This window comes from Lagenorhynchus albirostris, chromosome 14 (genome assembly GCF_949774975.1).
Source record: "Lagenorhynchus albirostris chromosome 14, mLagAlb1.1, whole genome shotgun sequence".
Lineage (NCBI taxonomy): Eukaryota > Metazoa > Chordata > Mammalia > Artiodactyla > Delphinidae > Lagenorhynchus > Lagenorhynchus albirostris.
Genome location: NC_083108.1, coordinates 70811943 through 70826030, shown reverse-complemented (window position 1 = coordinate 70826030; position 14088 = coordinate 70811943). Strand labels below are relative to the sequence as shown.

The following is a 14088-nucleotide window of genomic DNA, read 5'->3' as shown; positions in this document are numbered from 1 at the left end:
TTCTTCAGGAGGAACTTACTTATTTATTTTTGGCCGCACTGCACAGCATGCAGGACCTAAGTACCCCGACCAGGGATTGAACCCATGTCCCCTGCAGTGGAAGTACAGGGTCTTAACCACTGGACGGCCAGGGAAGTCCCCCAGGAGGAAATTTTTTTAAAGGGTGATTCCGGCCAGGGGCTGGGCTCTGTGAGGTTTTTTTTTTTTTAATTTTATTGAAGTATAGTTGATTTACAATGTTCTGTTCATTTCTCCTGTACAGCAAAGCGACTCAGTTCTTTACCTCATTTCCTCCAGGAAGTCGGTTCATCTCCACCAGCTGGCCGTGCGGGTCCAGCACTAGTTCGGTGTATGTCAGGATGTCTTTGGGGTACTTGTCCGGGGAACCCCACATTTTAAAAAGAGCCTACAGAGAGGACAGGAAAGAGAAAAACCTGAAGTCATCAGTAAGGAAGTACATTTTCTACTGCTTTCTCTCTTTTTCAATCATGAACTATTTAAAGCATACATGCAGAAAAATAAATACCCAAGCATCTATCTCATGGCTCTGTCAAATCAGAATTTTTCCACAGTAGCTTAAGATTTTTTTAAAGAAGTAAGAAAAATGCAGTTGAAGTCCCTGGTGTACCCCTCCCCATCCCATTCCCATCCCTCCTCCCCGCTGCTCCCCTCAGGTAACTATTATCCTGAATTACTGTCCATCAGTCCTCTGTATGCTTTTTTTTTTTTTTTTTTTTGCGGTCCACGGGCCTCTCACTGTTGTGGCCTCTCCCTTTGCGGAGCACAGGCTCCGGACGCGCAGGCTCAGCGGCCATGGCTCACGGGCCCAGCCGCTCCGCGGCATGTGGGATCTTCCCAGACCGGGGCACGAACCCATGTCCCCTGCATCGGCAGGTGGACTCTCAACCATTGCGCCACCAGGGAAGCCCCCTCTGTATGCTTTTATATTTTTATTTCATCATTTTATTTCATCATTTTATTTCATTATTTACATTTTTATTTCATCATACGTGCAGACATTTAAAACATAGCATTGGGCTTCCCTGGTGGCGCAGTGGTTGGGAATCCGCCTGCCAAAGCAGGGGACACGGGTTCAAGCCCTGGTCCGGGAAGATCCCACATGCCGCGGAGCACCTAAGCCCGCGTGCCATAACTACTGAGCCTGTGGCTCTAGAGCCCGCGCACCACAACTACTGAAGCCCGCGTGCCTAGAACCCAGGCTCTGCAACAAGAGAAGCCACCGCAGTGAGAAGCCCACGCACCACAACAAAAAGTAGCCCCCGCTCGCCACACTAGAGAAAGCCCGCACACAGCAACGAAGACCCAACGCGGCCAAAAACAATAAATAAAATAAAAATAAAACCCCCCAAAAAACATAGCATTATTTTTCATGACTTATACTTTAAATAATGGTATTGCACTGGACACGTTCTTCCACAACTTATTTTTCCAATTCTCCAATATATTTGAGAGATTTATCCATATTGATAAATTTAGCTCTGGTTTATTCATTTTCCCTGCTGTTCAGTCTTCCATGATATGAACATATCACAATTTATTTATTCATAACCCTTTTTAGGAACATTTAGGTTTCCAATTCTACACCAACAATGCTGTAATCAACATTTTTATGGTCTTTTTTTTTTTTTAATAAACACGGATGAGTGTTTCAATGGGTGCATAACTAGGAATGAAATTGCTGGGTCATAGGGTATGTGAAAATTCAGATTTACTGGATATTGTCAGATTGTTTTACAGTTCTAGTAAGAATGTGTGAGAGCTCCTTTGCTCCATATACTTGTCCACACTTGGCTTTGGCAAATATTTTAATGTTTACCCATCTGCTGGGTGTGAAACTGTACTGTGATTTTTTTTTTTGTACTGTGATATTGGTCGGTACTTCACTGATTATCAGTGAGGTGAGCACCTTAGAATATATTGATTGATCTTGTAAGTTTCTCTTTTTTTTGGTCAATTTCCTATTTATAACTTTTGCCCATATTTTTTATAGTTGTGCTTGTTTTTTTTTTCCCAACTGATTTATAAATGCTCTGTAGATAATATTGCTCTAACCCCTTGCTGGAAACAGATATTTAAACATCTTCTCCCAATCTGGGGTTTGTCTTTTCTCTTTTACATAAATAACTTTTAAATTTTAACATAGTCACATTTATGGGGTTTTCCTACGCTTATGCTTTCAACTCACTCCGAGCAGTTTTAATCCTCTTGAAATTTATTTCTGTACACCAGATGAGGTAGAAATCGAAAAATTTTTTTCCCAATTAGATAAGAAATTTCTTTGTACCTTTTAGTGAAATTTATTCCCTTGATTCAGAATCCCACCTCTGCATTCAATCAAGGTTCTGTCTGTGAGTGGGTCTGACTCTAGACTCTATTCTGTTCCATTGGTCTATTTGTTTAGCTCTGTTACAATAATATTACACACTGTAGTATGTACTACTGCTTGAAAGTAAATAATGACTTATTTTAAAGGATGGCTAAGACAAGTCCTCCTGATTTTGTTCTTTTTCAAAAGTGTTTTTGCTATTCATGAACTTTTGCTTTCCCTATGAGTTTTTAAGTTGCACCAAAACTCCAGAATTATACTGAATGTATTAATTTGGGGGGAACTATTATCTTTACAATATTGAATCTTCCCATCATACATAAACATGATATATCTATTTAGGCTTAAAGTATTTCCATAAAGTTTCAAAATTTCCTCCATAAAGGTCTTGTATGTTTTTTGTTTGATTTATCCCTAAACTTGGAGCTGATCTTAATATTGTAAATGGCATTTTTTCCAATTAGATTTTACAATTATTGCTGGTCTATGAGAGTACAATTAAGTTTTGTATATTGCGCTTGTATCTAGCGATCTTGCTGTATTATCTAATTGGTTCCATAAATTCTCTTGGATTTCTTGTATAGGCGTTTATATCATCTATGAAAAACGTAACTTTGCTTCCTTCTTTCTAGTCTTTATACCTTTTATTTCTTTTTCTCATATTTTTGCATTGGCCAAGAACTCTAGTAAAAAAAGTTGAATAGAAGGGGTGTTAATGGATATTTCTATCTGTACCTATCTTTGAAGCGAATACTTCTAACATTTCACCATTAGCTGCTATTAATTTTAGGTGGATGTCTTTTATCAAAATAAACAAATTCGAGGCTTCCCTGGTGGCACAGTGGTTAAGAATCCCCCTGCCAATGCAGGGGACACGGGTTTGAGCCCTGGTCCGGGAAGATCCCACATGCTGTGGAGCAACTAAGCCTATGCGTCATAACTACTGAGGGTGTGCTCTACAGCCCGCGAGCCACAACTACTGAGCCTGCGTGCCACAACTACTGAAGCCCATGTGCCTACAACCCATGCTCCGCAACAAGAGAAGCCACCGCAAGGAGAAGCCTGCACACCACAAAGAAGAGTAGCCCCTGCTTGCTGCAACTAGAGAAAGCCCGCGTGCAGCAACGAAGACCTGATGCAGCCAGAAATAAATTAAAAAAAAAATCCCCTTCTAGTCCTAGTTTATCAAAAGCTTTTATTATAAATAGATACTATCTTTTCAAATACATTTTTTGCACCTATTGAGAAATTTAAGTTCTTTCTTAATCTATTAACATGTTAAACTATAGACTTCCTAATACCATACAAGCTGTCACAAGATAAATACTACTTAGTCTAAATTTTTTTAAAAAAATCATTACTGGGTTTCATTTGCTAATATTTTAATTATGATTCATGTCTGTGTTCATAAATGAGACAATAAACTTCCTTTCTCCTAATGTTCTTATCTTGGATTAATATTAAGTAATAATAACCTGATAAAATGAGTTAAGAAGCATTCCCTTTGTTTTTTCTATTCTCTAAACAGTTTGTATACAAAGGGAATTATCTGTCCCTTGAAGGTTTGATAACAATTGTAAAACTGTCTAGGACCAATTTTAGTAGATGGGTGTTTCCGACCTACGAATTCAATTTCATTAATGCCTTTCTTTCAAATTTATTTATTTATTTATTTATGGCTGCTTTGGGTCTTCGTTGCGCGTGGGCTTTCTCTAGTTGCAGCGAGCGGGGGCTACTCTTTGTTGCTGTGCACGGGCTTCTCATTGCTGTGGCTTCTCTCGTTGCGGAGCAAGGGCTCTAGGCACGCGGGCTTCAGTAGTTGTGGCTCGAGGGCTCTAGAGCGCAGGCTCAGTAGTTGTGGCGCATGGGCTTAGTTGCTCCACGGCATGTGCGATCTTCCCGGACCGGGACTCAAACCCGTGTCCCCTGCATTGGCAGGCGGATTCTTAACCACTGTGCCACCAGGGAAGTCCCTGGCTGGGCCCAATTTTAGTAGATGGATGTTTTTGAACTATTAATTCAATTTCATTAATGCTTATAATCTATTTACATTTTCTATTTCTTCTTGAGTCAGTTTTGATAAGATATATTTTTCTCAGAAATTTTCATCTGTTTTCAAATTTATGGGTTGTCCACCATACTCTGTTTCTTTATCTAAAAGAAAGTGGATGGATTTATTCCTGATTTGTCTGTTTCTTATTCTTATGGCCTGTGACTTCTGAGGCAAAAGGATACAGACAATGACATTCTTAATTATAAAAGTTTCCATTTATTAAGCATCTACTGAATACTTTATATATATTTCTTACCACAACCTGGGGAAGTAGGTAATATTATTAGCCTCATTTGACAGAGGAGGAAAGTGAGGCCCAGAGAGGTGAAGGAACTTGCCCAGGGACACACAGGAAGCAAAGGACAGATTTGGAACTCAGGCCCGGGCCTTACTGACCCTAAACGGCAGCTTTTCCTACTATCCTGCATCTCCTATGCCTAAAGTACACTGATGCTTTCCTGTGGACAGTAGAAGTCCACGACCTCAGTTTCATGAACGTCATTCACAAGGCAATGGAGAAGATGTACACAGGCACCCATATCACCAATGCCAGTGTGCTCAGTCTCCTTGAAAGGCCCTTCTACGTAAAAAAAATAAAGGCATAGAAAGCATACTTGAAGGAAATACACTAAAATGGTATTGCAGTCCTCAATGGTAGACAAGTGATTACCTACGAGTGAAATTTTATTTGCTTATTCCTATTTTTCTGTATCCAGTGTATATTTAATAATCATAAAAACATAAAACATTATTTTTTTAAGTAAACCAAAAAGTCCTCAAAGGCAGTGACCCCATCCTCTTCCTCATGGTCTATCTACCCTTAGAACGGTTCCTGGCATGTAGTCAGCACTTAATATAAGCATTAAAAAGACCAGAAGGAAGTGGTAAACAATTTGTCTTTAGTACGTGGAACAAGGAGTCACTTTTTCCTTCTTTCCATTCTCCTTTACCTTCCAAAGTTTCTATATTATATTCCTTTTTATCACTGGGATGAAATTAGGTTTGTTTTAGAAAAATATACTATGAAGTCATTCTCAATATTAGCTTCTTTTCCTTCACGAATACTGTGTTCTTTAGAGTGGGGTCTTCAGAAGAGTAACTAAGGGGAATTCCCTGGTGCCCCAGTGGTTGAGACTTGGTGCTTTCACTGCCGTGGGCCCAGGTTCAATCCCTGGTCAGGGAACTAAGATCCCACAAGCCGCACAGTGTGGCCAAAAAAAAAAAAAAGAGTAACTAAGGATGGGGGGTGTGGATGCCAGTGGAGTCCCTAAGGGGACCCTGGGCAGTGCTGAGTCTCAGCCTCAGGACTTGCCTGCCTGAACATTTCCGGGAAGTCATACACATAGGTGGTACCCAGGGACTGGGCCTGGAATCGCTTAGCCTGGAGCAGATCCTTGGTGACGTAGGGAGTATTGATCAGCATCCCGTGCTGGGGCCCTTGTTTGTTGCCGAAGGAGTGAAACATGATCTGGACCAGAAAGAAAGAAAAACAGAGAGTGAGGAGGGCAAGTCTCAGAGAACCACACTCCTGCCCAATTTATTTCTTCCCAGTCCTCAGTGAAAATGCAATGAGGGAATACTACTCAGCCGGAACAAAGAATGAAATAATGCCATTTGCAGCAACATGGATGGACCTAGAGATTATCATACTAAGTGAAATAAGCCATACAGAGGAAGACAAATATCACATGATACCACTTATATGTGGAATCTAACATATGACACAAAGGAACTCTTATGAAACAGAAACAGACCCACAGACATAGAGAATAGACTGGTGGTTGTGAAGGGGGAGGGTGTGTGGGAGAGGGACGAACTGGGAGTTTGGGGTTAGTAGGTGCAAGCTATTATATATAGAATGGATAAACAACAAGGTCCTAGTGTACAGCACAGGGAACTATATTCAGTATTCTGTGATAAATCATAATGAAATAGAATATTAAAAAAATGTGTGTATATATATGTATAACTGAATCACTCTGCTGTATAGCAGAAATTAACACAACATTGTAAATCAACTATATTTCAATAAAAAATATAATGAGGGGAAGCATAGCACGTATCACATAACAAAGTGAGTGCCCGGGAGAGTAATCTCTTCTCTGCCACTGTGGGAAACAGATGTGGAGACACAGCTCCAAAACTGTAATTACCATACTACTAACACACACACACCCCCCAAACAAACCAGAGTGCATGTAAAAATTGGTGAAACCCAAATAAGGTCTGCATTTGAGTTAATAGACTTGTCAAGACAGGAAGTGGACCAGTGTCAACTTCCTGTCTTGACAATGTCTCTGGTTAAAAAAGATGCTATCATTGGGGAAAGCTGGGTGAAGGGTACATGAGTATTCTCTGTCCTAAATTTTCTCCTCTGTGCTATTTTTGCAACTTTTTGAGAGTCTTTAAGTGTTTCAAAATAAAATGATTATATACAATCTACGTCTTGCTCTCCGGGCAGCCTGCCTCCACTTTGACTTGACCTCTGTGAGCCAGCCCGGCCTTACGTTTCCAGATCTGGGGTCGGTCACTTCTTTGTAGAGGCTGATGTCCAGGTAGTAGCCTGACTCGTTGGTGATGAACAGGCGGATGGGAACGGCGCGGTCGGTGGTGGTCTGGCGGATGTTGATCTTGACCTCAGCCTGGAGCACGCGGAGTTTCCACAACCGGCTGCCGTAGCGCATCACCATGGACCGCACTGACTCCTCAATCTGCAGCATACCACAGCAATTCAATTTCAGGACCCATTCCGCGCACACTCGTAATAGTTCTAGCTCCGATTATAACAGAAAGATGAGATATACTGAATGCAAAACGCACTGCATGTATATAGCAGAGCAATACGTAGCATGTATCCATTAACTCTAAGCTGATAATAATCAAAGGTATCATGCTAAGCATTTAAGCTCATTATCTCACTCTGTCCCCATAATTACTCAGAGAGGCTGGTATTTTTGTCCCCCACTGACAGATGTGGAAACTGAGGCTGGTAAGAGCTGGTGCCCCTATGTTACCCTGTCTTTCTCTCCATCATGCATCCCAAGCCTATGCATTTTCTTCTTCAAGGAACTATGTGAACTGGTGGAGTTGGGGAATCAGCATGGGCCTCTGCACCCCACACATGCCAAGCTGATGGACTAGAACTTCTTTCATCCAGAATCACCACCGCAGACTCTGCCTGCTCGTGAAGAACCAGCCAATGGAGAATGGCTGAACCACGGACCTCAGGTTCTCGCCCCCCTTCCCCCACCCACATGCAGCCCCCAACAGAGCCTGGAACTAGGGAGAGGACAAAATTTTGTTTTGTAAAGGACATTTTGGGCATCTGTGTCTTCCGAAACGTGAAGCGTGCCCACGGAGGGGGAACATCCTTAGGGACAGTCCTAAGGGTGGTGGCTGAAAAACGGCTCTACAATCAATCGATGGAAGTTTGTTCTCCACCTGCAGCAAGTGAGGCTCAGACATGCACATACGCATCCTGGAGCTCAGGTCTCAAGCAGCAGGAGACGATACCCTGAAGCAGGAAGGTCCCAGTGAAGGTGAACCTGGAGCCTGGTGAGAGCCCCACCCCCAGAGGTGAGACCTTAGAGGGGTCCATGATGACGGTGGGCACGAAGTTGAGGAAGATGTGGTTGCAGTCGGTGCGCACGCTGGTGTTGTTGAACGCCACCTCCAGCTCGTCCATGGCCTCCAGAAGCAGCCGCTCGCCTTCGTTCTGCAGGTACTCGAAGGAGGCTTCCTGTCAAAGGGGGAGAGGGGCAGCCGCTAGGCCAGGGGCACAGGGCCCAGAGAGTCAAAGGGAAAGGAGAGCATCCCCCTCCTCCAAAAGGCGTGCAGGTCAGACAGCAGAGCCCTGCCTCCAGAGGTAACGGGATGTCCAAGGCTGTCTCGTGTATTCAGCACCTCTGTTATTTTCTGTATTCTGATGCTTTGACAGCTGGGCCTTGCTGACCCTGGAGGGACTGCCCCTCCCAGGGTTAGCCAATTCCTAGAGTTTATAAACAACTCACCCATGAGCATGCGTTTCAGGCAAACCAACCAATCCAGACCCCACACCCCAACGACCTCCTTGTCAGGCTCTCACCCTCCAGGCCACTATCCACTGGCCCTAATCACCCCAGGGCCAGGTATCAGACAAGTAGAGACAGTCCCTATGCTCACAGCCTGCTGAAATTACTCAAGCTAGCCAGTCCCAAGCCTGCTCACCCTGCCTCACCCATTCCTTCCTGCGGAATCCACAATAAAGGCTCCTGTCCATGTATCCCCCCTCCCTCTGCCTCCTGAGCAGCCCTGGTGTTTCCCCATGTGGCCCCCGCGGCTCAGCACGCCCCCTCCTCTTGGAATCTGTGATAACAAATAAACCATCTTTTCGATCATAACTGTCTCCTGATCTGTCGGCCTTACCGTACCTGGATAATCATAAAAGCTATTAAAATATCTAGGTGACAGAGGCAGCAAAATACTGATTAGCTTAACATCCATCACTAGGGGATGTGTTAAAAAAACATTACACACACAAGATATACATCCATGCAAGGGAACTGCATGAAGGAAATCATCTTCATTAACATGGAAAGAGGTCTACAGTGAAAAAAAAAAAAAAAGCCTTTAAATGATTTGTCCAGCCTGAGCTCCTATCTGTAACATTACACCTACAACCCAATCCCAATACATATATGGAATTAGGCCTAGAAAGGGTCACCAACAGGGCTGACCCCTGAATGGCAGGATTCTGGTCCTTTTCCTTAATTTTTAAAAATATTTTCAGTATTTTTTGCAATCTTCACAATATAATCATGAATTACTTTTCTAAATGCAAGAAACAATGGGACGTGATCACTCACGCAATGAGCAAGTACAAAAAAATCCCCTTAACAAATCAGGATATTTCTTTTCTATCCTCCCAATTCTCTCCTCATGCAGAGAGATCTCTGTGACAGAAGGAAGAAACCACATGACGCCCCATGAAAACAGACCACTTCATTTTCCACCTCCCACTCCGTCCCCAGACTGGAGTGTCAGTCACAAGGGCAGGGCTGTGTGTGCCCTGTGCACCCTGAGATCCCCAGAGTGCAGCCCAGGGCCTGACCCAGAGCAGGAACTCAGTGAAGGCAAGGGCAGCACGTGAGTGACAAGTTCAGGGGGAGAAAGAAACACCCCGTGACATCCTACCTTGGTGATCAGGTCCGAATGCCTGATGATGACGCGGATGAAGAACCTGTGGTCCGTGACCTCTGCGCCCTCTTTCACTCTGGCAGCGCCCAGGTACAAATGCATCTTGTGGTTGGCGCAGGGCATGGCAGTTATGTCAAAGTTACGCAACCGGCTGAGCTCCAGCTGGAAGGCCAGGGCCGGCTCCAAGTGACGGTAAATGCGATCTTCTGCAAACTGTGGGCCGACCAGAGAGAGAAAACAGATGGACACACAGACACAGGTGGCGTTGGACACTGGGGCTGCGTGCCTGCTTGATCCACGCCCTGTCCTGCAGATCCCTGGTGTTTGCGGGTTTAGAACTCAGGAATGAAGCATTCATGATGTCCTCTAATTGGGAGCTCAAGAGATTTGGGATTTTGCGATGGTGCAGAGGAGAGCCACGAGCATGGAACCCTGTGCTGGCATAAGCCTCTTGGCCCCAGGGGAGCCAGCTAGTCCCCAGCACCTGCTGGCACCACCGGGCTGTTCTCTATCTGCCACCACACAGAGTATTTCTCAAGAAGTCACTAAGCCTTAGCTTCCTTGTGGAAATCGGTCCTCAGAAGGAGGCGACTGACTGTGCTGGAGACTGAAGAGAAAATGAAGAAGCTGAAGAAAGGATGCGTCTTAACTAGGAAAGTAAGGCTTTGGATAAATTAAAACACTGTTCAGTGGAGACTGGATTTGTGCTGGGAACAAGCCCACCTGTTCTAGAATAAGGATGAGCAAACTTTTTCTTAAAAGGCCAGAGGACTGATGGAGTATACGGTCGGTCACAACCGCAGTCCACCTTCCGAATCCGCGGGTTCTGCATCCGCGGACACAACCAACTGCGGAGATTCCGTCCATGGTTGGGTGAATCCACGAATGTGGAATCCGTGAACACGGAGGGCCGACTGTACTCGATTCAGCTGCTGGAGCGAGAAAGCTACAGGAGACAGTAAGTGATTAATGGGTGTGGCCTCCATCCCAATCAAACTGTGGTTATAAAAACAGGGGGCTGGCCTGCAAGCCATAGTTTGCCAACCACTGTTCTGGAAGAACATAAGAAAAAGAGGTTGGCCAAATGTCCATTGACAGATGAATGGATAAAGAAGGTGTGGCACATATATACAATAGAATATTACTCAGCCATAAAAAGGAACGAAATTGAGTTATCTATAGTGAGGTGGATGGACCTAGAGTCTGTCATACAGACTGAAGTAAGTCAGAAAGAGAAAAACAAATACCATATGCTAAGGCATATATATGGAATCTAAAAAAACAGTACTGATGAACATAGTGGCAGGGCAGGAATAAAGACGCAGACGTGGAGAATGGACGTGAGGACACGGGGAGGGGGAAGGGTAAGCTGGGATGAAGTGAGAGAGTGGCATTGACATATATACACTACCAAATGTAAAATAGATAGTTAGTGAGAAGCAGCTGCATAGCACAGGGAGATCAGCTTGGTGCTCTGTGACCACCTAGAGCAGTGGGATAGGGAGGGTGGGAGGCAGGCTCAAGAGGGAGGGCATATGGGGATATATATATACGTATGGCTGATTCATTTGTTGTACAGTAGAAACTAACATAACATTGTAAACAATTATACTCCAATCAAGATATTAAAAAAAAAAAAGAAAAGAGAAAGAGGTTGGGAGAACCGTCTTACAGAGTTACACCGGCAAGTACAAAAAGTATCCAGGTGAGACAGAAACCTGTAGTGAAGGCTGAAAGGGAGGGAAACGTGGGGTCTGAGCTCCACAGAGCAACACGGGGCTCTCACTGGAAATACCAGCCCAGAGGAAGGCTGGAATCTACACAAAAGTTGCATGTTCTAGAATATGGGGACACCACAAGGACTAAGAACCATATTCTTGCTGAATATCAAATAACCCAGGGAAGCCAGAACCAGTTCATTGCTCTTCACCATACCTCGTCTCTTGCTCTGAATGTGAAAAACTTGGGAAATTCTTTCTGCAAAAAGAAATCCATATGAAAGACAAATCAAGCAAGACTCATTTAAATATTTATAGACCTGTTCTGTGATTTTTAACCCTAACCCAGTCCACTTCTAGAATGAATCGTTTGGAAAGCCATCTCTTCTCTAGGGACTGATTTTTTCCACCCCAATCTACAGAGTAAACATCAAACAAATGGCACCCAGTCTCGAAGAATGCGAAAAACTCAGATGCGTTGAGAATCGGACTGACCTCTTGGGCAATCAGGAACGTAATTCTTCGGAGCCCATACTCCACAAGGATGTTTTTCTGCATTAAAAACCAAAAACACAGTGGGATCATATCTGGCCACAAAAAGGAATGATATATGTTACCACCCGGATCAACCTTGAAAGCATGCCGAGTGAAAGAGGCCCGTCCCCAAAGACCTCATAGTGTATTAAATTCCATTTATCCCATTGATAGGAAATACCCAGAACAAGCCAATCCACAGAGACAGAAAGTAGATTAGTGGTTGCCTAGGGCAGGGGAAAGGGTTTTGGGTGGAGGGAACATGGGCTGACTGCTAATGGGTATCTTGGTGGGAGTGGTGAAAATGTTCTAAAACATAATGATCATAATGATGGCTACACAACTCTATGAATACATAGTAGTCCCTTCTTATCCATGAGCTATACGTTCCAAAATCCCCAGTGGATGCCTGGAACCACGGACAGTACCAAACCCTATACATACGATGTTTTTTCCTATATATACATACTTATGGTAAAGTTTAACTTATAGATTAGGCACAGTAAGAGATTAACAATAATTATAACAAAATAGAACAATTATAGCCATATACTGTAAGAAAAGTTATGTGAATGTGGGCTCTCAAGATACTTTCCTGTACAAATTTAATGCCTTTTCCGTCTTAACTAGGCACTTATCACTCACTGTGGCCGTAATGTTTGCAATTTAGGGTGTGACAGCAAAACTAGCACGCATTTCTTTTCTCCTCCTTCACAATTTCATGGATAGAAGACTTGGTTTTACCATAGATCTTAGCAACTCAGCATACATTTTTTTCCCTTCCTTATTAAGTCAAGAATTTTCACCTTTTCATTTAAAGGAAGCACTTGACAGCTTCTCTTCGGCATGTCCGAGTTGCCAGCATCACTTGTGCTTTGGGGGCATAATTAAGTAAGATAAGGGTGACTTAACATGAGTACTGCAACACCATGACAGTTGATGGGATAACCGAGCTGACTACTAAGTGACTAACGGGCGGCTACGCTTGGACAGAGGGATGATTCACATCCGGGCAGGACGGAGCAGGATGGCACACAACTTAAAACTTACAAATTGCTTAAACTTAAAAATTTCTGGAATTTTCCACTTAAGACTGCGGTGGACTGTGGGAAACTGAGACTGCAGAAAACAAAACTGCAGAAAAGGGGACTACTGTACTGATAAGCACTGAATTGTACACTTTAAATGGGGGAATGGTGTGCTAAGTGAATTATATTCAGTAAAGCTATTAATATATACATACATATTACATATATATATATATATATATATATATATATATATCTCTTAACATTTCATGAACTCTTTAATGAAATTGGTGGGATGGGGCACTGCTATATTTAAAAAAAAAGATGACAAGCTGAATAAAAAAGCCTGACACAAAAAAGTACAAACCATATGCTTTAGTTTATACAGAACTCTAAAATAGACAAAACTAATCTCTACTATTAGAAGTCAGGCTACTGGCTGGTTATCTCTGGCGGGGGAGACGTAGTGATGGGAAGAGGCTCAAGAAGGGGCCAGAGCAGTCATTTCTTGATCTGAATGTTGGTCACACTTGGGAATTCCCTGTGCAAATTCATCAGGCTGTACATTAATGATTTGTGCACTGCTGTGTATATTCAACTTCAGTCAAAAATTACCCAAGGAAAGTACTAAACTGTTTTTAGTTGCTCCCTAAACGAAATAAATACTATTCTGTATAGTTCTCTGGGGAAAGGAAAAACACCCAGAAGACCAGAAAACAAGGATATTTTTAAATTTCTCCATGTGATAAGGAAAATTACTAGGAGAAATGAAGAGCCTTAGCCCATTTCAGAAAGAGGTAAGGCACTTAAAAGAATGCAGGTTGCAAAGAAAACAGGAGAAATTGGAAAATGAAGAGGATTCTACTGGGAGCCTGATTACTGTTCTCAATTAAAGGTGTGCGTGAATGTACAGGTGTGCGTGAATGTACAGGTGTGTGTATGTGTCTGCGAATGTGTACGTATGTATCTTCTTAGTGCAAAAGTTTTTAAATAATATAGAAATATGTAACATTAAAATGTCTTCCACTCTCCTGGTAGGTGTATATTCTGCTAACTTTCCTCTCTTTGGTATGCTGTATATAAACACTTATTCGTACAGAGACACATACGTTTAATCTTTTCTAGTTCATGCATATCCTCCTGGGTTGATATGTAGAGAACTGTCTCCTTCCCACACACAGCCACGTTGCCCCCCATAGCACGGCTGTTCACAGGTGATTCTGACACCCCTCC

General features: G+C 43.1%; 1 protein-coding gene across 1 annotated transcript in view; it reads right to left on the bottom strand.

The window, feature by feature from the left end:
* The window catches only part of ACACB (acetyl-CoA carboxylase beta), a 102706-nt gene that overhangs the window by 19434 nt on the left and 69184 nt on the right, over positions 1-14088 (bottom strand). The window contains 7 exon segments of the mRNA XM_060170870.1: positions 284-406; positions 5713-5868; positions 6908-7111; positions 7984-8139; positions 9573-9788; positions 11511-11552; positions 11789-11845. Of these exon segments, the coding sequence (XP_060026853.1) occupies positions 284-406; positions 5713-5868; positions 6908-7111; positions 7984-8139; positions 9573-9788; positions 11511-11552; positions 11789-11845 (954 nt within the window).